The sequence below is a fragment of the Saimiri boliviensis genome, chromosome 6 (assembly GCF_048565385.1).
Source record: "Saimiri boliviensis isolate mSaiBol1 chromosome 6, mSaiBol1.pri, whole genome shotgun sequence".
Lineage (NCBI taxonomy): Eukaryota > Metazoa > Chordata > Mammalia > Primates > Cebidae > Saimiri > Saimiri boliviensis.
Window position 1 is genome coordinate 104744013 of NC_133454.1, and position 27558 is coordinate 104771570.

The 27558-nt window shown below is 38.5% G+C and overlaps 1 protein-coding gene across 4 annotated transcripts; it reads right to left on the bottom strand.

Moving 5' to 3' along the window:
* Positions 1-175: 175 nt before the first annotated feature.
* Positions 176-27558, bottom strand: TRAF6 (TNF receptor associated factor 6). 4 transcript variants are annotated; one of them, XM_039471423.2, is made up of 8 exons: positions 27323-27558; positions 19548-19619; positions 18631-18948; positions 15382-15532; positions 13974-14132; positions 12282-12353; positions 9837-9914; positions 176-7956 (listed from the first exon to the last, which is right to left on the bottom strand). In XM_039471423.2, exons 3-8 carry the CDS (start codon positions 18924-18926, stop codon positions 7141-7143), a joined length of 1572 nt encoding a protein of 523 aa, XP_039327357.1. In that variant the 5' UTR covers positions 18927-18948; positions 19548-19619; positions 27323-27558; the 3' UTR covers positions 176-7140. The 4 variants fall into 4 exon arrangements, with proteins under 4 accessions (XP_039327357.1, XP_039327354.1, XP_039327355.1 ...); XM_039471420.2 differs by having other exon boundaries at positions 19394-19619; XM_039471421.2 differs by lacking the exon at positions 19548-19619.

Genomic DNA, 27558 nt, shown 5'->3' on the forward strand with positions numbered 1-27558 from the left:
AAAATTGCAAAAAAACTGATCCTAAACACATTTTTAAAAGTCAAATTTAACTCTCTTAGCCCAGATGTATTCATCTGGGCTTTCCTTTTCTACTTTCACAATGGCTCCAAAGGAATACCATATTAGGTCTGAAACAAATTTTACTTTCAGGTTCTTATATAAAGGCAAAGACTAGTTATTTAATTTTTTTTTTTTTTTTTTTTTTTTTTTTCTGTAGAGGTGCAGTCTTGCTATAACGGGGTCTCAAACTCCTGGTCTCAAGTGATCCTCATGCCTGGGTCTCCCAAAGTGCTGAGCCACCACCACTTCAAAAACGTTTGCTGGGGCTTTGTCTACTTTACCTATTTAGCTTCAGGTTAAATGACCTGGGGGAAAATGAAACTGGGATCAAGACAGCCCAGACCTCCCTGGACAAGTGTCCCCCAGCCCCAATACCTACATTAAAAAAAAAAAAAATCAGTCTCTGCCAATCAGGTTAGAGCAACCAGTGGGAAACTGGGAAAGACAGGAACAATTATTTTTCAGAATTTTGGAATCTATTTTTCAGGGTGCTTTTGTAATTTAGCTTTCAGGAGTATAAGTTCTGTGACAATCAGACTTGCTTTTATATGGAAATAATATGCAAAACCCTACCCAGGCTAAACACAAATTATTGTTATTATGCATCATTTCCTGACAAGGTCACAAGTGGTAAAGTATTCTTGCCACTGCTGGTTCTGGTAAGACAGTTAATTTTAAAAAATGTGATAACAGAGTAACAGACATGTACAAAATGGACTAGAAGACAGAAAAGGGTTGAGAAGTTAACCAAAAATAAGGATTGGAATTTTATGGCTTACTCTGGGATTAACTTTTGGGAATAAAAATTTTATTGCTTACTCTGGGATCAATAACAGTATTTCACTTTCGGAATTTTAAAAATTAAGGTGTCTTACCAGATTCTGCACTCCACTTAGGGAAGCCTAGTCTACTTTAGAAGAGGCAGGGGTTGACCCATAGAAAGTTTCCTAAAAATGCTTTTAATAGCTCCACAATAGAGGCACCTTTGCTTAAAAACAAATTCAGGGAGTTTGGTAACTAAGGAGAAGGCAGACAGCCACACCCCTTTCTGCCTTAATTTTTTGGGAATTAATTTATGTTATCTGGCTTCACACTTTCAATTTATCTGTTTTTCTCATTGGACCTAAAGTAGTTATGGAAGTACTCTCTCTTTAGGCTTAATTTTGTTTTGTAAAAAGCAGTCTTCCCACACCAAGGAGCAAAATGAATCCTCACTTACTCATTTCCTGAGGGAGCCAAGACATTAGTTATTTCAAGTGATAACTAGTGCCTGAAATTGTTCTCTCCCAATACAGTGAGTCACACAGTCCCCCAAATAAAACTACTATGAAGCAAAAATCAAAGTATAGTTATTTCATTAAAAACCACTTGGAGTATCACTTATATTTTAATATATATATTTCATTTTAATTAAGAGTGGTTTCTCATAAAGACATCGGTGCAATACACAGGGCCGGTAAGGAAGTAGTAACAGTGGGGAGACAGTAGGTATGTCAGTCTGGCATGTTCTAAGTTAATACTCAGAAAGGTGCCATTCAGGTAATACTTTTGGTCATACCTTGCAACCAGTACTGAGACATGACATGAAGCTAAAACTCCAGGTGCCTTTGTGAGAAAAACATGAATCTGCATTCATAACCTGGGTTGAGAAAGGTCACAAGTATCTGCTTACTAAAATGGAGTCCTCCTTCAACCTCTAACTCAGCCCTGCAATTCTGCTGTATTGACCTGATGGAGGCCGTCTGAGGCTTCACTGCCGTTAGGAGCCGGGCTTTTGTGTGTTCCATGCATGCTGATGGTTCGGGGAGTGGTGGAAGCCGTGCTGTCCTGGATCTGGATAATTCCTTTAATCCCTTCCTTCAATACAAACTGCTCTTAAAACTGAACACTGATTTCCATTCTTTTCATGATTAGTGTTTTCCCACCCTTATCTTTGCATTCACTCTCTCTCGTAAAGGACGTATTTTCAGAGTCCAGATGGATTAGGATAACTGCTTACAAATTCCGTGGCATTGGTAAGTTCTGAGAAACAGCAGGCTTTGTGATAAGACCATTGGATGTGTTTCAGTTATCAAAAGTCAGATTTCATTCCACAGCTTGTTATACAGTTTATAGAATTATGAGAAGCCTACCTGGATTCACGAAGTGTCTTTCTTAATAGATCCACACATTAATGAATGCTACCCATTATTTAATATCTAAATTCCAAATTCTAGTTTCCACTTTACAGGGAAAAGGGCACAAAGACAAAACTGATTGGCCCAGTCAGGAGAAAATTTGTCTTAGCTGCTAATTTAGTGGTTTATCTGCTAAATCATACCTCTTCATCCCTCTGAGAACATAATTCTGGAAGCTTGTATAAGCAAAATAGGCCCCAAATTACATTCTCACCACAGAAATTAATGAGATAATTTAGCAAGTACAAAAATAACATGAGAATATTCTGCACAATTTATCAAGGACCTTCAAATAAATCCATTATAAAAAATACCCCTTCAGGCAAAATAAGACTAAAATTCAGCATAACAAATTTACCAAGTTTAAAACCAGCTTAAAGTGAGGGCTACAATTCCAGTTACAAAGCAAATGTCACAAGTTGCCACAAAGAACTTAAGATAAATTGATGAAAGTTGTTCAGTTAGAGTATTTTGCTTAGAGAAACCAAACTTGAAGTCTCATTAAAAGTAACATCTATCAAGTGATAAAACGTCTATCAAGTGATAAAGCAAATGTAACATAATATTACTACAGATTCTAGATGTTCGCTATACAAGTCTTTCAACATTTCTGCATGTTTGGGAAATAAAGTGCTGAGGAAAAAAAGCAAAAAAAGTAACATCTACACCTTACCATCTAAAATTTACATGACAAGATACCAGAAACTGGTCAGCTTCAACCGCTGCTTTCAATAAGTGTTCATTTTTACATATTCGAGTGTGTGCAATGTGCCAGGCACCGTGGTAAGAGGGGATTCAGCAGTAACCAGAACACATCCCCATTCCACATTGAGTTTACCTTCTCCTGAAGGCTTGTGTAGGAGAGAACGATGGTCACTGCTGCTTGGGCGATTATCCGAGTGGGACAGCACCTACCTTCAGGGCTGCAAACATCAAGAGCAAAGGCGCACGTCCCTCCTTCCCCATCTTAAAAGCAGGGCTAGTGTCCTGCTGAGAAAACACTCTAAGAGAGGAAAAGCAGCACATCCCTTATTTCCTAAAATGTTTTTCCCACCTAGAATTATTTTTTAGAATTGTATAACCCGAATTTCCTGTGGGGGAAAAAGCTTTAAAACATTACAGACACAAGTGACATTTAGTGAAACAACCAGGCATCTCCTTGCAAATGTGTTTTTGACTGAAAGTGAAGTCTGTAATTGAGTGTCACCATCTGCCAAGATCCATCCAATTTGATTTCATCAGATCATCTTTCTGGATACTGGAAATTTGTAAGTGCCAAGTACACTCTACAGGCACAAGGATAGAAACTGAGAAACTATCTTACAGTCCATCATGTCAATCTGGAAGTTTAGAAAAAACACACTTAAAAAAAATAAATATTTTTCATTTCCTTAAGGCATTGCACTGCTTAGGTTCTAAGCAACTAGGCATCACACACGCAAAAACAACAAAAAAAAAACCATCAAAATTTTTTTTGTTTTTTTGAAACGGTGTCTCACTCTGTCACCCAGGCTGGAGTGCAGGTGTGATCTCGGCTCAATGCCACCTCTGCCTCCTGGGTTCAAGTGATTCCTGTGCCTCAGCCTCCCAAGCAGCTAGAATTACAGGCACGCACCATGACATCTGACTAATTTTTGGTATTTTTAGTAGAGACAGGGATTCACCATTTTGGCCAGGCTGGTCTTGAACTCCTGGCCTCAAGCTATCTGCCAGCCTGAGCCTCCCAAAGTGCTGGGATTACAGCCTAATGGTATTTTACATAAAATAATGAGTAGAACTTGAGGCAACTCAAGAACAGGGTTAGTAAATAAAAGCAATTGCTCCTCTGCAAAAAGAATGCATTCTAACTGTTCACATAATTCATAAGCATGCTCTCAGTTTATCTAAAACTTACTAGTATAAAAACAGCAATAGAGAATTATACTGTGACCTGTATAATTTTATATGGGTCACAAAGATCTCACAGTATCTCTGTCTTAGTCCATCATTAGGATAAAAAACACCTGCCTTCATTCTGTTTCCTTTTTTTTTCTACTACTCATCCGTAAAATAAAAACTAAATCATATTGTTGTATACCCAATAAACAGTCTTTGTCGCCAAAGGATAGCAACAGACTACCAAACCTCAAATCAACATTCAGACTTGTTTGCAAATAGCAAAATGTATGACTTGCAGCAAGTTTCATTCAACGTTGGGTTGGACATCTCTGCAAAGAGAGGAAACAATTTTTTTTTTTTTTTTAATTTTAGCAATGTTCCAGAATAATGCCAAAAGAGAAATACATTAAAAAGTGGTTAATAACATGCAATATAAAGCCCAAAGGCTTGTACACCAACTGAGTGAAACTAGCGTTTAAGAATACAGTAGAAGATTGAGAAAACATAAAGAAGAAACCAACTTTCCAGGATAAGGCTTAATTCTGAGTTGAAGTCAAAAGTTTTCTATTTGGAACGACAGCTTGACTATTCTATGTTGTAGTCACGGTGAATGACCAGCATAAAGTAACTGGCTGGTTTATGACAAAATGCAAAATGCTGGGGGTTAAAACTGCTTGTGTTACTTAAGATGTGACCCAGCTGATAGACACTAAATTAGAGGAAAGTAAAAGTGTCAGCAAAGAGTAAGTTTAAAGACATTTTCTACTGGCAAGACACTTAGTATTGTCAATGTTCTGCTGGTTGGAACTTAATTTGAGACAGAATGTTATGGCTGGAGGGGGCTGTAGAAACATCTAATCCAACTAATTTTACACATGGGAAGCTTGAAGCTAAATTAGGTAAAACAACCTTTTTTTTTTTAAGACTCTTGAGTTAGTAGAAAAAATTTTATCAACAAGGCAGGAAATGACTCCTCTTTGTACCTAATGCACAGCCAATGCTTTTAATAGAAATCTGACCAGGAAGCTTTTAAATATCATTTCCTTTTTTGAGGTGGGGATTTGGAGGTTGAATGTTTTGTGGCGACATTTAATTTTTTTTCTCTGATAAAAGTACACATTTATTGTAGAAAATGTAAAAAAATACAAGCAAGCACAAAGAGGAAAATAAGCCATCAAATAGCTTAGTATATTTCCTTCAGGTTTTTTCTAAGCAAATACAAAAATAACAACTGATTACTTTTTTAATGGAACTTCACAATGACTCATTCATTGTGAAACAATCACAGGAACAGCAGCAGCGCAGGTTTCCCTACCTAGAGGGTGGTGTGCAGTGACTCTGAGGAGCTGGTTGGAAGGCAAGGCTGAAGGACACAAACTGCCAGGAAATAATGTGGTAATTAGCCATGGGCTTGTGGTACTAACGGTGGCCGGGGAACAAGGTCTCTGCTCGACTTTTATTTTCACTCCATAACAAACACACCAGATCAGGAGCCTAAAGGTGGGTGGGGAGGGAGAGTGGAGAAAAAAGCAAAGGGAAAGTTCAAAGTGACACTGGCTGGGGCTGAAAACCACACTCATCTGAGGATGAGGTCCTTGGCTTTCTCTTGAAATTAAGGCTGATCTTGAACCCTGGTTGGGGATGCTGATTTGGGCTCTTTGGGGATAGTGTCATCTCTCATTACCAGACAACTTTAAATACGGGATCCATCTTTAGATCCTTTATAAGCCTATACTAATTGTGGGTCTCCCTAAGAACCAGATTCCATGATTTTTTGTATCCGTATATAGACCTTTAACAAATACATGATGGCACACCAAAAAATCACCTTTCCCTATTAGGAACATTTGGCTACTTTGAAAACATTCCACAAGATCCTTCTCAGAACCTGCAGTTGTTAGGCTAAAGCAAATTACTCAAGCTAAGTTATGATATAACCACTGTGACTTCTAATCTTAGTTTGGTGATCTCTTAGATATCGCCAATCATCTCCCAGGTTTTAAAAAATTCTGAACTTTAGGAAATTAATTTTGTTCCATTTAACTGAACTTAACAAGAGGGTACTCAAAAGAGCTGACGACTTCTGGCTCAAATAGTTTGTCACCACCAATGAGATGCGACATGGTCTGATTAATTCTTATGTTGGTGATTCTATGTGTGCATCTCCTTGTCTTGTAAGCATCAGACAGCTAAAGACATATGCAGAGCTGTGAAATTCACTCTGTACTGAATAAACAAAAAGGTTCCCTAGCATAACACTGAGCGGTTGGTATCCACATGGTTCTCAGTATTATAAACTCTGGGAAGACACTACTTCACAGCCTCAAGAAAATATGTAGGCAAGGCAGAACGAACACTCAAACAAGTATTATTCAACAGACATGTTTACACTAAATAAGTAAGGTTATATTTAGGGTTTAAACTCATCCCTGAATATCCTTAGTAACAATGTGGAGGAAAAACTGGAGTGAATGAGAACTTAAAGTTTTCCAAGGATTATGGTTCAAATCCTCTGAAATCTGTAACAGGTTAAAAAAAATGAGAACTCAACTTTCCAGAGCAATAACTCCTCTTGAGGGCACCAGCACAAGGCGGTAGTGATTCTCACATTTAATATATTATATATAATAGTATAAAAATAGATTGAAGTTTTAAGGAAAGTCCATTATTATTAAAAGTTTAGTACTCTGAGTCTGGGCTTTCTGACAATAAAACATACCGGAACAAAAACCCAAGAAAGTACAACAGAGAGGTACACTAATTGACAAAATAGCTGCTGCAACATGCCACAGGCACTTCAGGCCTAACATTTCTGAAAAAGCATGGAACGTGTGCACTCCCAGGAAAAAAACTGTTTCAGATCATTTGTAACAGAAAGAAATAGTAAGTGACATCTCTAACAACGCTCACTAGTAGATACTACATCTTTCCCGCCGCTTGTTTGTTTGTTTGCATGTTATTGAGAACAGGGCAAGGAAAGGCACTGTATTCTCCAGGTAGTTGTTTTTGAACAAGTGACGGCATGCTATACTCCTGTATCAGTACTTCGTGGCTGAAAACCCTCCCTCCGAAGGCTACCCATGTCAAAGCGGGTGGAGACCTCACAGCGCACTAATAATGTGTCATCCTTAATGAAAGTTCTTTGTCTTAGGGCTTCCAGATGCATAAAAGTTACATAGCCAAAACCTTTTGGGTTACGTGGGATTGTGGGTCGCTGGAAAGCAAGCAGCTCTGGTTTGGCATCCATTATCTCTTCGTGGTTTTGTCTTACAGGTGCTTCAGACTGATCAAGAATTGTAAGGCGTATTGTACCCTGGAAGGGCCAAGGGAGGTGGCTGTCATACTCTCCTTGCATTGTGTGGACAAAAAGGGATATATAGTTTGCACAGCGCTGAGCAGTCGGTAACTGAAGGTGCAAGCGCATGCACAGTTTATACCCAGGTTTGCCTGTGTAGAATCCAGGGCTGTGAATCACAACAGGTTTCTCCTCTTCTTGACATTTCAGATGCATTCCAAAGTTGCCAATCTTCCAAATGTAAATTCCATTGCACTGCTGTGCTTCAATTTCAGCAACTTTGTCCTCAAGTGTTCGAATGGTTCGCCTCAGCTCATTTACATACATACCCTGAGTTTCCATTTTAGCAGTCAGCTCCCGGATTTGATGGTCTTGTCTTACAAGGCGACCCTCTAACTGGTGAATAGTTTCCTGGAAATTCCAGACCTCAGGGGTGGGAGGAGCGGGAGTTAAAGTAAGGCTCAAACTATGAACAGCCTGGGCCAACATTCTCATGTGTGACTGGGTATTCTCCTGTAGGTGGCGTGCCAAGTGATTCCTCTGCATCTAAGAATCAAGCACAAGCCTTAGGTTGGGAATAGGTAACTGTGAGGACTAGGAAAAGGACCTGGCCAGGTCATATAAGAAGTTTTCAAGTAGTCACACCACTTCCCTCAATTCTCTACAATTTTCCTTTGCCTTTAACAGATTCTTGAGCCAATGAAACAACACTGTCTCTTGGTTTACTGAAAAACAGGCTATCTGATGACTAATCTCTCGGCTTTCACTCATGTAAATCTCCCTCCCACCTACAAAAATGTCAGTATTTACACCTATCCTTCTTTTCTGACTCAGAGATGCCTGTCCTCTCCAAGATTAATATTCTACCTGTGCTCTAAATGGCACGTGACCTGCTGCCAACACCCCAGAAATTTTATTCAGTGATTTTTCCTCATCTACAAACATCTCTTCCTCTAACACTTTCCTTTAGAATACAATTATTAAAATCTTTCCCATTTAAAAAGTACAACCCCTCTAAAGATCTTTTGTCTCTAGTTAATATTAATACCATTTTCTCCTTTTTTAAAAAAGTCAAGAATATGGTCTACCTGTATTGTCTACAATTCCCAATATACAAATGTATTGCAAATTGGAATTTTTCCTGTCACCATGCTATTCTAAGGTCATTAAGAATATCCTACTATACAAAAACATTCATATTACAACAATTTTTATTATAAAAGGTCACATAATCTTAAAAAAAAAACTAAAAAAAATAGATGATCAGAGTATGCTACCTATTATCTCACCTAACTATAAAATTAACATTTTATAATTTCTTTCAAGTCTTTTTCTCTAAGCACAAAAATACAGAACATTTCTACAAAATATAACCATACCATTTTTCTGATTTTTCAAATTATTAAATGTATGTTTATTATATATAAGTCAGGAAAAAAAAGTATAATGGAAAAGCAAAACTGTAACTGCACTCTCCAAAAAGAAAGACATATCATAAACAATGATCCATCTTAGACATTTGACAATACTGGTCATGAGTCTTTAAACTATTCTGGAGACGGAGACCACGATACTACTTTCTCTTTGCCTGGTTGTTTGTTCATGGCTCTTTTCCTTGGTGTACTTCTCTCTCAATGACACCTTCCATTATCACCACAAATCGCTTCCCCAAAGCAATACTCTGAGTCCTGATTTCTCTATGGAACTTAAGACTGCACATAATGCATGTCAGTCATCTCTATCTGTTTCCTAGCTGGGTGAAGTCATATCTGCAACTCAATTCATTAAAGCAGATTTTTTTAAACCTCTACCTCCAATCAGTTCTTCCTGTGTTCACTCTTTCTGGTGAATGGCACATCCATCTACCCAGTGACCAAGGCCAGAAACCAAGTCATTCTAGCTAGATGCCTCCCTCTCCTTCACTCATCACACTTATTTAGTCACACAGGCAATAAATACATCTTCACTCCTAAATACGTATTGGCTCCTAGACCTATCTTCACTGTCATCGCTATAATTCGAGCTGTCTTCACTTAGGTCTTCCAACAGCTCAGGTACTGCTACCCCCACCTCCACCTCAAATCATCTACATTGCTACTGGGTTGAACTAGCACAACACAAACTACCTGTAGTTCCTCAAATCACCACGCTCACTCTTTCTCACTGGTCTTCTCTCCCTTGTCTTCTTGGAAAACTATTTCACCTGTAAAAATTCAGCCCAAAGCATCATGTTTTGTCAAGTCTGTCTGAATGCTTTAGGCATTGCTAAGTATGTCTTTGTTTCTGCTCATAACATCCATAATAACTTCATTATATAACTTATTACAATGCTTTATAAGCACATTTACATTCTTGTTTTCTCCACATGATATAACTGAATATTTTTTACTTATATTCAAGAATTAAAAGAAAAAAAAAACGCTTACCTTTTCATGGCAACCGAAAGTACTGAATGTGCATGGAATTGGGGCTGTAGGGCAGTCTAGATCATAATGATTAGGCATCTGAAATCCAAAACAAAGGCTGAAAAATCTCTTCCTTGCATATCATGTTCTAGTTTGATATGATCACATTAAACTGTATTGTCAATGGCTGTTTTTGCTGGCAGTGGAATAGGTGTAGCATAAACTGTGTCACTCACAAAGATTAAAACAACGTTTATTCCACAAGTTATAGAGAAAGGAAATACCAACATCTCATAATATCCCCCCTCCAATTATTCAAAATTCATTTCAAGAAATTGAATTTGATCCTCTTGCTAGGAACTAGGCACCCTCTAGTGGCACTTTACAGAAAAAACACCTGACAATAGCTTCAACAGCAAACTCAATCAAGACTCCCACTAAGGTCTCGGCCCTGTAACAGGAACCAGTCAACTGCATGCACTGAAGCCACTGACTACATTCATACTTTCCTCATGACCACCTTTCAAAAATCATCTTAACTTTTGTTAATCTGGGCATATTTTAGTTACACTGGGGAGACTCAGATATTAGAAGGTACTTTAAAAACATTAATAAAAGCTCTAAAGAAAGTCTTGGTCCTTGATTTTGGGACTCTAAGACACATTCTCTAAGGTAAGATCCATTATACGAAATCGTATTTTTTCAAAGTGGTGCCAAGTTCCCTTTAGAAATTTAATTTGGCTATAGTTGCAGATATTTCAAACAGAAAGTACCTGAGAGACCATTTATTATAATTCAATCCTTCATTTCTCAAGAGGGAACAGCGTAGAACAGTGGTCAATAAAATTTTTTGCAAAGGATCAGATAGTAAATATGGGCTGTACTGCCTCTGTCCCAAGTACCTAACTCTACTATTGTCATATAAAAGTAGCCATACACAAGACATACACACATGGTCATGGCTTTCAATAAAACTTTACTTACAACAACAGGCAGCAAGACAGATCTAGCTGGCAGGCCAGTTTGCTAATCCCTGATCTATTTAGAATGTCAACTTGCTAAAGATGAGAGGGCACAGTTAAACCACAGTTAATACAGTTTAAACCTAGGATTAAAACCTAGGTTTTCTGACTCTTAGCCTAGGGTTGTTTCCTACACTGCTTTTCTTTTACTGAGTTTTAGTTTGCTGCATGGTTTCCTTTCAATATTAAAAGAGAACAAAAAGGAAAACGAGTTAGGACTTTATAAGCAAAATAAGTTTAACACCCTCAAATTAAGGTTTTGTTGAAAAAAATTAAGAGACTGTTAACAAACCAATGGAAAAGTTTTAAGGTTAACTAACTTGTCCAGTGACAGGTTTTACTTGCTGCTTCTCAGTAAGGTGTATCAATAAGGATCTCTGGGTTTACAGATTTCATGGGTATATAAATAGTTAATAGTTAATATTCATATTTTGTAGGCAAACTTCCCAAATGTCAGAAGATAGCAATCAGATGGAATTTTCCTTTCTTTACTAAGAGTCAAAACATACAATCTTCAGGCTGGGCTTGGTGGCTTACATATATAATTCCAGCACTGTGGGAGGCCAAAGTGAGAAAACTGCTTGAGCTCAGGAGTCTGAGACTAGTCTGGACAATATAACAAGACCCTGTCTCTACAAAAAATCTGAAACAATAAAAAATTAGCCAGGCATGGTACTGCATGCCTGTAGTCCCAGCTCCTTGGAAGGCTGAGGTAGGAGGATCACCTGAGCCAGGAATTTGAGGCTGCAGTGAGATTGTGTCACACTGCACTTCATTTTGGGCAAGAGTAAGACTCGATTTCAAAAAACGAAAAACAAAAAAAGCCAACAACGAAAAAAACCCACCATATAATTTTCTATTGTAATTACTACTTCTAATGATGCCCGATCAGTGGCCCACAGGGCAACTCAACAGAAGGGCTACAGGTACTAAAAACCTGGAAACTTCCCTGGATGCCTCAAGGATTACAGCTACAAAAATATTCTCCTACTGAACAGAATTACTTTCCTCTGTATCACTGTTCCCTCTTATTCTTTTAGCCAGTCTCTGGACACTTGAGATACTCATTTCACAGTGCGTAAATATCAATATTTTAGCTTTTTCTTTCTTTAAATGGGGACCCTTACTTTTGATTATTTTTATCTTAAAATAGGTTTTGTTGGGAATTTTTATGAATATACAAAAGCGTGGGCATTATGTTAATGACTTAGGAATTTTAAGTACTTAAAAAGGGCTGGATGTTTTGTTCTTCCTGAAAATACTTATTACTTAATTTATATAAAAAATTTTCACACAGCTCTAATACTTCTTCAATCTGTATTTCTTTGCCTTACTGATTTAAATTTTCAATTAAAAAACCTAACTCCCTTGCTTTTTTTTTATTTCTCTAACTAACACACTTCTTTAAACTGTTTACGAAGAAATTTATGAAAACGAATAATACCTGTTCTCTGATGAGTACAGTATTGCAGTATTCACAGAGGACATTTGCCAAAGGACAGTTCTGGTCATGGATCTAAATTTTATTAGAGAAATATAAGAAGAGCATGAGAATATCTGCAAAAGTAAAAACAACTAATTTCGATAAAGAGTAATTTTTCACTATAAACAAATAAGGACATCAATTTGTATAAAGCGAAAGTGAGAGTAATATATAAAGGATATTTTCTTTCTCTTTCCCAGTGCAGTAATGAGATTCATTCGCCCTTCCAGCTCTTTGAAAGACCACGGTAGTATACAAAAAGAATTTTTCAAATCCCTTCCTTTTATCATGAGGCAATGCATACGTAACTACTTTGGACATCATCTGCCCAAGCTATAATTCTCCAAAGGCAATCTTCTTCCAAAAATTTTCAGCAGCAGCATGGTGATTAGGTTAAAATTTCTTGTTAGTAGGATTAAAGAACAAATGTTTTATTAGGGCAGGAAAGTTCGGTGCTCAGGTTCTCGTATGCCTCAGAAGGATGAACTTTATTTTCTAGAATATAGTAACTTTAGTTGATGTGCTAAGAAATAATTAGCCTTCCAGGTTAAGTCAATCTAATTTACTAAAGTTTGGAAAGGAGTTGTCATTTTACTCTAATTATGATTCAGACTTCTCTACATTTATACTAAATTAGCTGACTTTTTTGGAGTATTTTATCAATGTAATGGATATAATATGCTTGACCTCAAAGTAGGGAAAAACTGCCAACATGAATTTATAAAAACTATAGTTTAAGGAAGTATCTAGTAATAGAATAAAAGAACATAAATTATACGTAGGCTATTTTATAAAAGTGTATATAGGATAGGGATCAAAGGCTTAGATTTCAGTGTTAGCTTTTTTATTGGCAATATTAATACAAGTATACTTAATCTATCTCAGTTTCTGAATATAAAAACGGCCTATAATGATGACACTGTTAGACACCAAGCTTCTTTTTAAAAGATAAACTTTAAAATTTAAGTATAACATAATGAGAAGTGTAAACACGTTATATATATACAGCACAATGAAGTATCATCAGGGAAACATTTTGTGGGTTTGATTTATTCTTCATAATAGTTATGACAACCCATTCTCTTTTTCAAAATAATTCTGTTTAAATCTTATGTAGTAATTGCTCTACTTCAGGCGTCCCCAAACTTTTTACACAGGGAGCCAGTTCACTGTTCCTCAGACCGTTGGAGGGCCACCACATACTGTGCTCCTCTCACTGACCAACCAATGAAAGAGGTGCCCCTTCCTGAAGTGCGGCCGGATAAATGGCCTCAGGGGGCCGCAGGCGGCCCGCAGGCCATAGTTTGGGAACGCCTGCTCTACTTGTTTGTCTCCAATCCAAAACTGGACATTAACTTAATCACAAAGAAAAGTTGATTGGCATATGCCTTTCCTAGAAGTTCTGTTATTTGCATCTACAGTAGTAATAACTAGTATAAATGATGTTTTTTAAGAAAGATATGCAAATACAAATTCTACACTTATATACTAAAATGGCTTAGTATAAACTTTTCCTTGAAAATCATTTTTCCCAAAATTGATAATGCAGAGTCAGAGTTAAAAGTCACATCCTTATCTACTGCTAATGCCCTCAAACACATTTAAGAATGATGTTTTAAGATGTAAAATTAACAAATCCAAGTTAGAACATGCCTCTTTATCTTCAAATGCCATTGATGCAGCACAGTTTACACAAGAAACCTGTCTCCTTGGACAATCCTTCAGAACGTGAATATTAATTTGGCATTTTTGGAAAGGACGTTGGCATTGGGGACAATCCATAAGAGCAAACTCACAATGTACTTGATGATCCTATAATAAGAAAATCATAATAGTTTAGTATTAGCCAACTCTGAAGTCTTCTAAATATAATCTCTCCTAATAATATACTGCTCTCTTTCAGCAGGCTACTGAACCTCTCTTTAGGTAGGCTACTGTACCTACTTTGTCAAGTCCACACCACAGAACCATTCATAATACGAATGTCTTTAGTGAATTTTTTCAAATAATGGCTGTGTATTGCAAATTCATACAAAGAATGTGAATTCTCAAGTTTATATATCCAATTAGGGAAGAGAGTTGGAAAGAAGTCAGATTTCCTATTTACCAATTACTGTGTCAAAAAGGCTATTCTCTTTTAGGAAGAACTAATAAGCAAAAGGAGCAAGTAGCCTATCTGTCTTAACCATTTAATTTCAAATGTAACATTAATAATAATTTCTGGTAAAAATCACCAAGCTAATGATTTATTTAGTTTAAAAGCAAATTACTTAATAATCTGATTGTTGGCCAGGCGCAGTGGTGTAATCCCAGCACTTTGGGAGGCCGAGGTGGGTGGATCACGAGGTCAAGAGATCGAGACTATCCTGGTCAACATGGTGAAACCCCGTCTCTACTAAAAAAAAATACAAAAAAATTAGCTGGGCATGGTGGCGCGTGCCTGTAATCCCAGCTACTCAGGAGGCTGAGGCAGGAGAATTGCCTGAACCCAGGAGGCAGAGGTTGCAGTGAGCTGAGATCACGCCATTGCACTCCAGCCTGGGTAACAAGAGCGAAACTCCGTCTCAAAAATAATAATAATAATAATCTGATTGTTTCAGTTAATATCAACCTATAGGAGTATTCCATTTAGTTCATAATAAAATGCACAATTTAGACAAACAGAGAGAATAAAGCATAAGGAGGATTCTGAGATGATTACTTGGGACTTACTGCTTATTCCAAAATGACAAAAATAAAGTTATAAGATAAAAATGTGACACTTGTATTTAAAATGCTCTTCAGGTTTACTGCAGATAAAGCTCAAGAAAAAAGCTTATAAAACAATACTGATTTTAAAAAAATTTACTGCTGGGCAAACCAGAGTAGATAAAAGTGTATTTCTGGTTTCTACCTATGTTTATATTCAATAAATAAATGGTTGGCATTAATTCAGCAAGAATTTATTAAACAATCATCATATGCTAGGTACTGGCAATACACAGATGCATACAGCAAAGTCCCTTTTCTGTAGGAAGTTCCTTTTATACATGTGTTAACAGCTAGAAAAGAACTTTAATACCTCAAGATGCCTCAGTTCCATCTTGTGCAAACAACCTTCATTTGGACACCTCACCATCAGAGAAAGAATTTCGCGTTTTGCAAAATTGTCTGGAAATAGTTGATTTTCGAGCAGTATTTCATTGTCAACTGGACATTTGTGACCTGCATCCCTAACAGAAACAAAACACATACAATTTGTAGATTTAAATATTCACATTAGAAAATCCACAAACTTTAATTCACCATATATAAATTCTTCACTTATTGTTTCATAAGGAAAAAATTTAACACATTTCCTGTCACAAAAATAAACTATCTTTTAATGGACAGCTTATGAACTGTTCTTTTATGAAATGAGTACAACTAGCAGTATATTGATAACCTATCAAAAGCTAAGAGACTTTTACATGGTGGGATACAGTCCAGCTTTTTGAGAAAAATTAGCTGAATAAGATTATATTCTGATTGGCATAAAATGAAGTGACAGTTACGAATGGGAATTTTGGCAGTCTGGCCTCTGTGCTTTCACACCTATACAATACACTAGAAAGATGAAATATGCTGCTCACAATACTAATACATGTCTACAATGCAATTGCTCAGCCATAAGTAAAAATTTAACCACGTAGCAATACCCCGATGAGGCCACATTTTAAAGTTTACTCTGAAACAGTCACTATACACTCCAGCTAATCAGCAACAAAAGTTCTCCTTTATTTGTAGGTCTAGGGTCCAACATAACAAAGAGTTAAAGGATCTCTATGTCCTGCTTCTCAGTGGTTTATTCTTTCTTATTATGGAAAAAAAACTACCCTCAGAAAAAGAAAATGGGATAGTATTGAGATGCATTTTGATTCCTTGAATGACTATAACTAATGAGAAATTTCAAAGCAGTTCCTTTAAGAGCACTGGAGCTAAGTGGTCATTTTTAAAAAGCTTACAGGGAGATAGAAAAAAAAAAAAGCCTCAGACTTCTTTTTGTGGGTTTTACTTCCTTTTCAGACCAGTGGCCCACTACTTTCATGAACATCTTACTATTAAAAAGCTGCTAAAGATTAGCTACCTTCCTGGGCATGGCTGACACCTAGTAAAAAAAAAAATGTACATTTCTACCTTCTGGAAAATCAATGATCCATAATATGGTATCATTTTACCTAAATACAACATAAATAAAAATAATTACACACAGAAAAAAAAAAGTTGAGACTGGACACAGTGTTCACGCTTGTAATGCCAGCACTTTGGAGGGCAAGGTAGATGGATCACTGGAGGTCAGGAGTTTAAGACCAGCCTGGACAACATGGTGAAACCTCATCTGTATTAAAAATATAAAAATTAGCCAGGTACAGCAGTGCACACACCTGTAATCCCAGCTATTCAGGAGGCTGAGACAGGAGAATTAGGTGAAACCGGGAAGAGGAGGTTGCAGTGAGCCGAGATTGTGCCCTTGCACTCCAGACTGGGCATCAGAGTAAGACTGTCTCCAAAAAAAGTTGAGCCTCTAATTCTGCTCTCATGTATAGAGTGGTCTCAACCAGTGGCAGTTTTGACCCCCAGGGAACATTTTGGGACTCCTAAGCATAGGAAAGGAGGATACTAGCATCCAGTGGGCAGAGGCCAGGGATGCTGCTAAAGATCCTACAGCATACAGGACATTCTTCCACGACAAATAATTATCCAGCCCAAAATATCAATAACGTCGAGGCTGAAAAAAATCTACCCAGAATAGACCTTGTAAAGTCAGTGATGCATAAAACATTTTCCCCAAAATTGAAACAGCAGACATTATATAATGACTTAAATTAAGCCAAGTCCTGAGTATGGATGTAGTTACTCTTAAATTCAAGTTTTATAGAAAAATTAATGTAAAAGTTGACAGATAAAAACTTAGGAGACTAACCACATTGCCAGGAATGACTTAACCTACTTACGAATGATTTAGTATAACCAGATGGCTATTTACTGAAGAACATGAAATCTGCTCTCCTTCATCCAATTTTTGTCCCTAGTCACCTAAAAATATTCCCATTTACTTTTGAATTATAGTAAAATGTATCTATTTCCATGGAAATTGCAAGTACTTTCATTCAGTTAAAGCAACCATGATTTACTGGTCATCTCCTATGGGTCAGGCACTGCTTCCAGAACTTGGAAAAAATCAAGAAATAAAACAGATCTAAACCTTTGCTCTTAAGGAACTTATCATCTAGTCGGGCAAGCAGACAATAAACACATAAATTATCTGGTGGTTTAGAAGGCAGAAAGTGCTAAGGAAAAAAGAAAAGTAGAGTCGGGTGGAGACTGGGAGTGTTGGGCAAGAAGGTGGAAGCACACTGTGGTATAAATAGAGTGGTGAGGGGACCTATGAGAAGGTGAGATTTGAGACAACCTAGTAGAAGTTAGCTGTGGCCAGAGTGCTGCAAAGCGAATAGCTAAAGCCACTCACCAAGGCAGAAGAGTGTCTGACATGTTCAAGGAACAGCAAAGAGGGAATGAATGAATAGAAGGAGAAACAGCGCAGTGGAGAGGTCAGAAAATGAATCACGCGCCCATCACACAGGATGTTGTAAGGATTTTACTTTTACTCCCAGAAACCGTGCTACAATGGTCTGAGCAGATACCTTACTTATTTTACTGGGTTCACTCTGGCTGCTGTATTGAGGAGAGCCTGGAAGAAGGCAAGAACAGAAAGCAGGGGGCCTGTTAGAGAGCTGGTGGTGATTCACAACAGGTGGGTAGTAGGGGACAAAGTGAGAAGGGACTGAATTTTGGATATATTATGGCAGTGGAGCCTTCAGTTAATACTTTCTTTAAAAATGCTGGTAATTTTACAGTTGCCCATACACTTTAGGTAATAGATAGGATTTAACATGCCTAAAATCACAGTAAGTGATCACTTACATAGTCAGTATTCTTTGTGTGGTTGAGATTATCCTTATCTACTAGCATCATATTTTAAGGTACATTAAAAAGATACCATTTTCTTTAAAGCATAGAGTCACTCCCCAGTCTGCATTAGAATTGCTTTTAGTGTAAGCAGCAAATTATCTATTTATCCAAGGGTCAAGAGAGGAGGAGATTCACATCACTTTTCACACAACAGTAGGAACTGGGATAAGAATCTTTCTCAATTTTCTGTCCACTGTTCTTTTTTCCTCAGTAGCTTTTTGTGTATAAGGCTACTTCTGGGATGTTCCATGTTCTGTGTAATAATGTTCTCTGCATGTGGTTTTGTTACAGGACATCATTCTTTCTTATGCTCACATACCTTATTGATTTTATGATGCAGGCTTTGCAGAATCTATGGCCGCATGGTGTCTGCACTGCTTCTCGTAATGCCATCAAGCAGATGGGGCATTCATACTTGCTTTCCAGGGGTGGGTCAAACTCCACATCATACCCCTGGATCTCCTCCATGAAGGAGCTGGAGAGGTTCCCCGTGCTGGCAGTTCCACCCACACTATCGTCTTTTGTTGCAGCGCTACAGGAGCTGGCCATGGCCCCACAGCAGTCACTTTCAGACTGGCTGGATCCACAGCTGTTTTCACAATTTAGTAGACTCATAGTAACTTGTTTATCACTTGCTCTGTAGAAATAGCAAGAAAAAAATGCCTTAACATGTAAGTAACACACACACCCCACACATATATATCATAGCTTATCTATACAAGTCACTTTTTAGTTCATGTTTATCAGGTGTATTAATGTTATTTACAGAAAACTTTTTAAAGCGTTTTGAGCTTTTTCACGACCACTGTAAGTTATCTGAGTCTCTCCTTCAATAAATATATTACAATTTGTGCAAATCACTTGTAGCACACAAAGAAAGCTGGGTGTCTGCAGAAGTTCATGATCTAGTAGAACAACAGAATATAAGGTTAAAAAAGGAGAAGCACCTCAGTTGTAATGCTCTTCTATATCACAATTATCTGTTTACATATCTGCTTCCTGTGACCGAGCTGAACATTTTAATTTCTATTTCCTCAGTACTTAGCACAAGATTTTTCATATAGTAAGTGTTCACTAAGCACCTGCTAAAGAACTTATCCATGTTGTTGAAGTTCCTTCAAGTATCCAGAGCTGAAGAGCACAGTATGGCTAGCAGCTCAGTGCTAGGAAAAGTTCACAGGAATCAGGTGATCATGTGCCACTATTAGATATGTGATTTAGTGCAAGTTACTTAACCATTTAGATCTTGGTTTCTTCTTGCAGGTCTAAAACTCTGTAAGGACTTCCAAATGCTCGGTGTGGAGATTTCTATTAGGTAGAAAAAACAGAATTGAAAAAGCATATTTTTACGTCCTTCTGCCTTCAGTCAGGTCAAGTGACTATGTTTCATTATTAATGACTGGAAAAACAAGTGATATTTTGTTTGCCTATGGAAAATTATTGCTTTCATGAGCAGAGGAGATATCTTCAAATTCTAAACCATCATGGCATATACAAGTGAGAAGCTAATATTTAAAAGCAATTCACAGCCCATGTAACTACATCTGTATTTGAAACACTTTAAGAAAAATTCTAGTATGTGTCAGATATCATTCTAGAAACAGAATGTAGGCCTCCAGTTAATATGATAGATAATTATTCTTCTGCTTGTCTTTTATAAAATTCCTGGCTGCCACTTCACCAAATCGAGGATTAAGACAGTAGTAGTCAATCCTTTTACCACTACAGATACTTTTTATTCTCTTCAAAAATTCTGAGTAGCACTTGATGACCACTTACAATGAGGCACTATTCTGGCTGGAAAGGCAGTGCTAGTAAGTGGTGATGAGCTCAGGTGATGGAACTGAATGATATTAATTTAACTCTTTTCTTCCATTTATGAGCTGGGCAAGTTACATGACCTTTCTGTGGTTCAATTTTCTCATCTGTAAAATGGTTCTAACAATAAGATCCACCTGAGTTACTCAGAGGATTAAATGTGTGAATATGTGCAAAGCACTCAGAACAGTGCCAGGCAGTAAGAATGAGTTACTACAACAACTTGAAGTAGTATTTAAGTTTTGTTGTCCCCACTCATCAAAGTGTTAACTATGAAGCTTAAAAGGATAAGTAACTTAACCAAGATTACCCAAATAGTAAGTAACGGAGTTGGGATCAGAACCCAAGTCTACCTGACCTTGGAGCTTTGCACTTTATACTACACTCCTTTTATCCAGGTTCTGACCAATTTGTCCATGAAGCTGCATTTAAAATGTATATGCCTTTATTACACTAAAGTGCTGGATACAGCTACTATTAAACATGGTCTGTCTAGTAATACTATACTGAATTTGAAAGAATTCCAGAGAATCTGCAAAGAAACTTGGCATGGGGTTCACTTGTTTAGTTTTTCTTTCTTTCTTTCGAGACAGAGTCTCACTCTATCACCCAGGCTGGAGTGTAGTGGCACAATCTTGGCTCACTGCAACTCCCACCTCCTGGGTTCAAGCAATTCTCCCTCCCTCTTCAGCCTCCCCAATAGCTGGAATTACAGGCACCTGTCACCACGTCCAGCTAATTTTTGTATTTAGTAGAGACGGGGTTTTGCTATGTTGGCCAGGCTGGTCTGGAACTCCTCACCTCAAAGGATCCACCTGCCTTGGCCTCCAGAAGTGTTGGGATTATAGGAATAAACCACCATGCCTGGCTGTGGTTTATTTGTTTAGTTCTGACACAGTATTCCTGAAGTTAAAAATAGCTCCCAAAGCCTTGTTATATCTGATGTGGACTCCCAGGGAAGGTTCAGACAGACTGAAAGGAAGCAAATGGCAAGACAGCAGAAAAAAGCAGAACTAGTCACTACAGCTGAGCCATAAAATGGGGTGTGGGGGTCCCCTTTATGCCTTCCACATCTGAGGACAAATGATGCTGTTATGCTGTACCAGGGCATACATCCTTTGTTATTTTTATTCCCATATACAGGCATACTCAGACATTTTGGGTTTAGTTCCAAACCACCGCAGTCATCCAAATACCATAATAAAGCGAGTAATAAAAATTCTTTTGTTTCCCAGTACATATAAAAAGTTATGTTTACACTATAGACTATTAAGAGTGCAACAGCATTATGTCTAAAAAGACAGTGTATATACCTTAACTTAAAAACACCTTATTGCTAAATAATGCTAGTGATCATCTGAGCCCTCAGCGAGCTATAATAGTGAGGTAGAGGGTCCTGCCTCAATGTTGATGGCTGTCGACTGATCAGGTTGGTGGTTGCTAATGGCTGGGGTGGCTGTGGCAATTTCTTAAAATAATACAACAATGAAGTTTGCTACACAGATTGACTTCTGCTTTCATGAAGTATTTCTCTGTAGCATGTGATGCTGTTTGATAGCATTCTATCCCAGGAGAACTTCTTTCAAAAACGGTGTTAATCCTCTCAACTTCTGCCACTGCTTTATCAACTAAGTTTGTGGAATATTCTAAATCCTTTGTTGTTATTTCAACAACGTTCACAGCAGCTTCACCAGGAGCTGATTCCACCTCAAGAAACCGCTTTCTTTGCTCATCCATAAGAAGCAACTCCTCATCTGTTCAAGTTTTACCATGAGACTGTAGAAATTCAGTCATATCTTCAGACTCCACTTCTAATTCTAGTTCTCTTGCTATTTCTACCACACCTTCAGTGACTTCTAATGAAGTCCCAAACCTCTCAAAGCCATCCATGAGGGCTTCTTTCAAGTTCAACTTCTTTCAAACTCTGGTTAAGGCTGATATTTTGACCTCCTCCCATGAGTCACAAATGTTCTTAATGGCACCAAGAAAGGTGAATCCTTTCCAGAAAGTTTTCAATTTACTTTGCTCAGATCCATCAGAGGACTCACTACCTATGGCAGCTATAGCCTTATGAAATGTTTATCTTAAATAATAAGACTTGGAAGTCTAAATGACTCCTTGATCCATGGGCTACAAAATGAATGCTATATTAGCAGGCATGAAGACAACATTAATCTTCTTGAACATCTTCACCAGAGCTCTTGGATGATCAGATGCATTGTTAATAAGCAGCAATATTTTGAAAGGCATCTCTTTTTCCTGAACAGTTCTTGACAATGGGATTAAAATACTCAGTAAACTACGCTGTAAACAGATATGCTGTCATTCAGGCTTTGTTGTTACCTTCATAAAGCAAAGGCAGAGTAGATTTAGTATAATTATTAAGGGCCCTAAGATTTTCAAAACTGTAAATGAGCACTGGCTTCAAGTCACAGTCACCAGCTGCATTAGCCCCTAACAAGAGAGTCAGCCTGTCCTTTAAAGTTTTGAAGCCAGAAATAGACTTGTCTGTAGCTATGAGCATCCTAGATAATAGACTTGTCTGTAGCTATGAACATCCTAGATGGCATCTTCTTCCAATAAAAGGCTATTTTGTATACATTGAAAATTTGTTGTTTGGTGTAGCCACCTTCATCAATGATCACAGCTAGATCTTCTGGATAATTTGCTGTACTTTTACATCAACACTTGCTCTTTCGCCTTGCAATTTTATGTTACAGAGATGGGTTTCTTTCCTTAAACCTCATGAACCAATCTCTGCTAGCTTCCAACTTTTCTTCTGGAGCTTCCTCACTTCTCTCAAGCTCTACAGAAGTGAAGAGAATTAGGACCTTGCTCTGGATTAGGTTTTGACTTAAGGAAATGTTGTGGCTAGTTTGATCTTCCATCCAGACCATGACGGCTTTCTAAATATTAGCAACAGGCTGTTTCACTTTCTTATTAGTGAGTTCACTTAGTAGCACTTTTAATTTCCTTCAAGAACTTTTCCTTTGCATTCACAAATTGGCTAAATGTTTGGCTTATTTTGGCTTCTGATGTGCCTTCTTCAGTAAGCATAATTATTTCTAGCTTTTGATTTAAAGTGAGAGACATGTGGCTCTTCTGTTCACTTGAACACTTAGAGGCCATTGTAGTATTATTAATTGGCCTAATTTCAAAATTGTTGTGTCTAATTTCAATATTGCTGTGTCTCAGGGAGTGGGGAGGCCTGAGGAGCAGGATAGTCAGGGGACCAGCTGGTCAGTGGAGCAGTCAGAAAGCTCACATTTATTAAGTTCACCATTTCATTACATGGGTGTGCTTCATGTACCCTAAAACAATTCCAACAGTAACATCAAAGATCACTAATCACAGATCACTGTAACAGATATAATAATAAAGTTTTAAATATTGCAAGAATTACCAAAATGTGACAAATACAAAGTGAGCACATACTATTGGAGCAAACGGTGTGGAAAGACCTGCACAACACAGGGTTAACAAAAACCTTCAATATGTTAGAAAAAAAAAAAGCCCCTATTTATGAAGTGCAAAAAAACAATGCCATAAAATGAGGTATATCTGGGCCAGGTGTGGTGGCTGATGCCTGTAATCCCAGCACTTTGGGAGGCTGAGGTGGGTGGATCACGTGGTCAGGAGTTCGAGACCAGCCTGGCCAAGAGGGTGGAACGCTGTCTCTACTAAAAATACAAAAATTAGCTGGGCATGCTGATATGTACCTGTAGTCCCAGTTACTCAGCAGGCAGAGGCAGAGAACTGCTTGAACCTGGGAGGCGGAAGTTGCAGTGAGTTGTCACCACACTCCAGCCTGGGTGACAGAGTGAGACTCTATCTCAAAAAACAATTAAATAAAAAGATATACCCGTACATTTTTGTGACCAAATTTACTTCCTTAGGTAAAATTCCTAGAGGCAGAATTGTTGGATCAGACGGTATGTAACTTTTTAAGCTTTCTGATATATGATGCTGGTTATCCCATATGTATAAAAGACATTCTAATTTCCACTCTCACTATCACGGTATATATGCAATAGTCCATTTTCGATACCCTTGACAACATTAGGTATATTTCAGTCTTTAACCATTTATTTTTAAGTAAAATCACTTTTGAGAAATAAGTATTTGTTATTTGGTTGTAGGACATATATCCAAATGCTAGCCAGAAGACAAAGGCAGAAATTATGAAGCTAGGTTTATCGTTTCTTTTCTGCCCAAATGTCCAGTTTAAAGTTTAGTTTATTGGATAGTCAACACTGCCTGCTTCCAGTCCAGTTCAAAAGGCTTGAAGGTCTTTAGGTCTGAAGAGACCTGGTATAGCTAATGTGTTCCTAAGAAAAGCTGTCTAATCAGTTACAATTCCTTAAAAGGAACTCCACTGTGGGAATGCAGTGTGACACATAAAAGTCAGCAATGTTAAAAATCTATTGCCTTCAAGTTTCGCATTACTTTCCATGCTTCAAGAAGCAATACAGAAGTTTTCTATATTCCAAGTAAATTTTTTCAGATAGTCACCCTTTAAGTCCATAGCATATAGTTCCAAGTAACTGGACATAAAGGGAAAATTAAGTTAAAAACAGTTCTTGACTGCCACTTAGCATTTGTTTCCTCTTTTTTGGCAAATTGAAACATTTTGTCTCCTTAGTTTTAAGGATCGCGATGACTTAAGGAAAAAATCACCTTTCTAACTTAATTATAATGAATAACTATTTTAACTAACACTAAGAGAAGAACAAAAAGTGCTTTGTGTCAGTTACAGAAGTGAAGAAAAGATGATCTGGCATGCATGCAGAAAATACTGTGCTCTGTCAGGATATTTTTTACTTTTTAAACTACTACTGTGTCACAGGAGTTGCTACAAAAGCAGGCTAGAGAAAGAACTTGATTTTACATAAAAATGTTTTCATAAATATATATATATATATATATATATATATATATATATATATATATATATATTTGAGTCACAGTTCTGCTCTATTGCCCAGGCTGGAGTGCAGTGGCAGGTTCATGGCTTACTGCAGTCCCCACTTCTTGGGCTCAAGTGATCCTCCCAGCTCAGTCTCCCAGGTAGTTGGGACTACAGGTGTGTGCCACTAAGCCTGGTTAATTTTTGCGTTTTTTGTAGCGATGAGGTTTTGCTATGTCGCCCAGGCTGGCCCCTAACTCCTGGGCTCAAGCAGTCCTCCCACCTTAGCATCCCAAAGTGCTGGGATTTACAGGCATGAGCCGCCATGCCAGGCCTAAGATAAAAATGTCTTACAGCCTCTATTCTACTTTACTTACGTGGCTTTCTACAGGAATAAAGGGATGGAACAAAGTTTAAATTGTTCCTTAAATTGTATGTTAAGAGTGTCCTGATTGTAATTCCCTTTTGCTGTTGCAAATCTAGTATGGTAAGCACTGCCTTAATTAAATATTGTGGAATGTAACTACTGTTAACTTATTTAAACTGTAAAATGAGTAGTACTGAAAACAGCTTTGTCAAAACTCATGGTTTAAATTCACAAATTAGCATCTGGGTATACATTATAATCCAAAGACAATAGTGTCATGCCTTAGGGGACGGGGAAGTAGGATGCTCTACAAAAAGTTTGTCCTCCAAGACAGATGCTAAGGAGATATGTGCCAAGCTAAACAATCAACAAGTTATGTCTTAAATGAGTCAATTTTGAGTCAACTGAAATCCATACGAGTAAATACGTAACTTATTAAAGTAAAATCATCTAAAGTAAATATGAGGAATTACTTTTAATTTGCTACTAGCTTTAGAAAAAGAAACTATTTATCAGTTTCTTAAAATTTATTTCTAAAGTTTGAAGACCTGCAAATGTGCTCCAATGGCCAAGAGATGCTGCAAAATATTCAACTGTTGTGCCTCAACTCTGAATCCAAATTCAAGGGGCATTCCCTTCCTAGGCACTATTTATTCTGCTCCAGGAGGCAAGGATTTGAACTCTCCACAACTACGTGGTCCTAAGTTTACTAGCATCACATATCCCAGTTTATCACAGAGAAGACCTCATGTTACAATTCTGAAATACTGTTGCACATGAAGGTTGAAACTCTGATGTGATCCTGTACCCACCACATGCCTGACTCCTTCCTAGAGTCACAGAGAAGCCACATTGTTCTTAACCATATCTTCAACTTCAAAATCAGAAAAGCCCTCCTCCCTTCCCTAGTAACCAAAGGAGAATGAATGAGATGACAGCGGCCTAGTTCACCAGACCAACACAGAAGTTCTTCACTAGTTTTTCTCCTTACTATATGGAATCCATGTGACAAGACTTTCAGTAATAGTAATCTGCTCCCAGAGAAAGAAACAATCAAATATTATACAGAGAAGCTGCAAATACTTTAGGTGCTTTCTGTTCACATTCAAGACAGTCCTAACTCAGCTGGAGTTCCCCTGAGGCCAAATACTAGGAACAGCTTTATCAACCCAGCGTCTGGAACAATCGCTCGAACTACCAAGTGTAGGGGCGGGGGAGGAAACATTCGTGTCATCTGAGCCTTTTTTTTTTTTTTTTTTAAACTTGCTGCCTGAGACTTCTATCGAGTTCAACAGGGAATCCAAAAATAGCTTTCCCATGACAGTGACAGAGGGAGTCGCCAGGAATGTAAAGGATTTAAAAAAAAAAAAAAAAAAAAAAAATGTAAGCAGGTGTTTGCTCCAAGAGACAGAAAACTCTAGGAGGCAATTTCCTTTTCTGGGAAAGGGAAAAAAGAGAGTGAGCGAAGCCAGACTGAGGAAGGCGACGCGGGGTTTTCAGCGGGTGAAGTGAGCGAGGGGGAAGAGGCCTGGGGAGCAGAGGTGAGGGGACTGGGAACGGTGTCCCCGACCTGTGGGAAGACAGGGGCAGGGAACGGAGTCCTAGATCTGCGGGAAACGAGGGGACAGGGGCGGCGTCCCCGACCTGCGGGAAACGAGGGGACGGGGGCGGCGTCCCCGACCTGCGGGAAACGAGGGGACGGGGGCGGCGTCCCCGACCTGCGGGAAACGAGGGGGCGGGGGCGGCGTCCCCGACCGGTGGGAGGCGAGAGGACAGGGGTGTCGTCCCGGACCGACGGAAACCGAGGGGACAGGGACTGCGTCCCCGAACTGCCGAGAGCGAAGCGGCGGGGGTCGACGTCCCGGACGGGTGGGACGCGAGGCCGCGGCCGCCGGGAGGAGGCGCCCGAAGGAGACTCACCGCTCAAGTGCGCGGGGCGGCCGAACCAGGCGGGCAGGGCTCTCCCGGGCCGCAGGACTCTGCTCAGCCAAGACGCTGGTAGGGGACGGACACAGACACTGCGCTCCGAGACGAGGCCGCTCCGACGTCAAACTCTGGGGCCAAAGGGCGACGTCGCCACCTCCGCGGGCCGCCCGCAGGCCAAACCCAAACTGCGGCCGCCACTGCTTCCGCCTTCTCTGGGGCTGCGGGGAGCG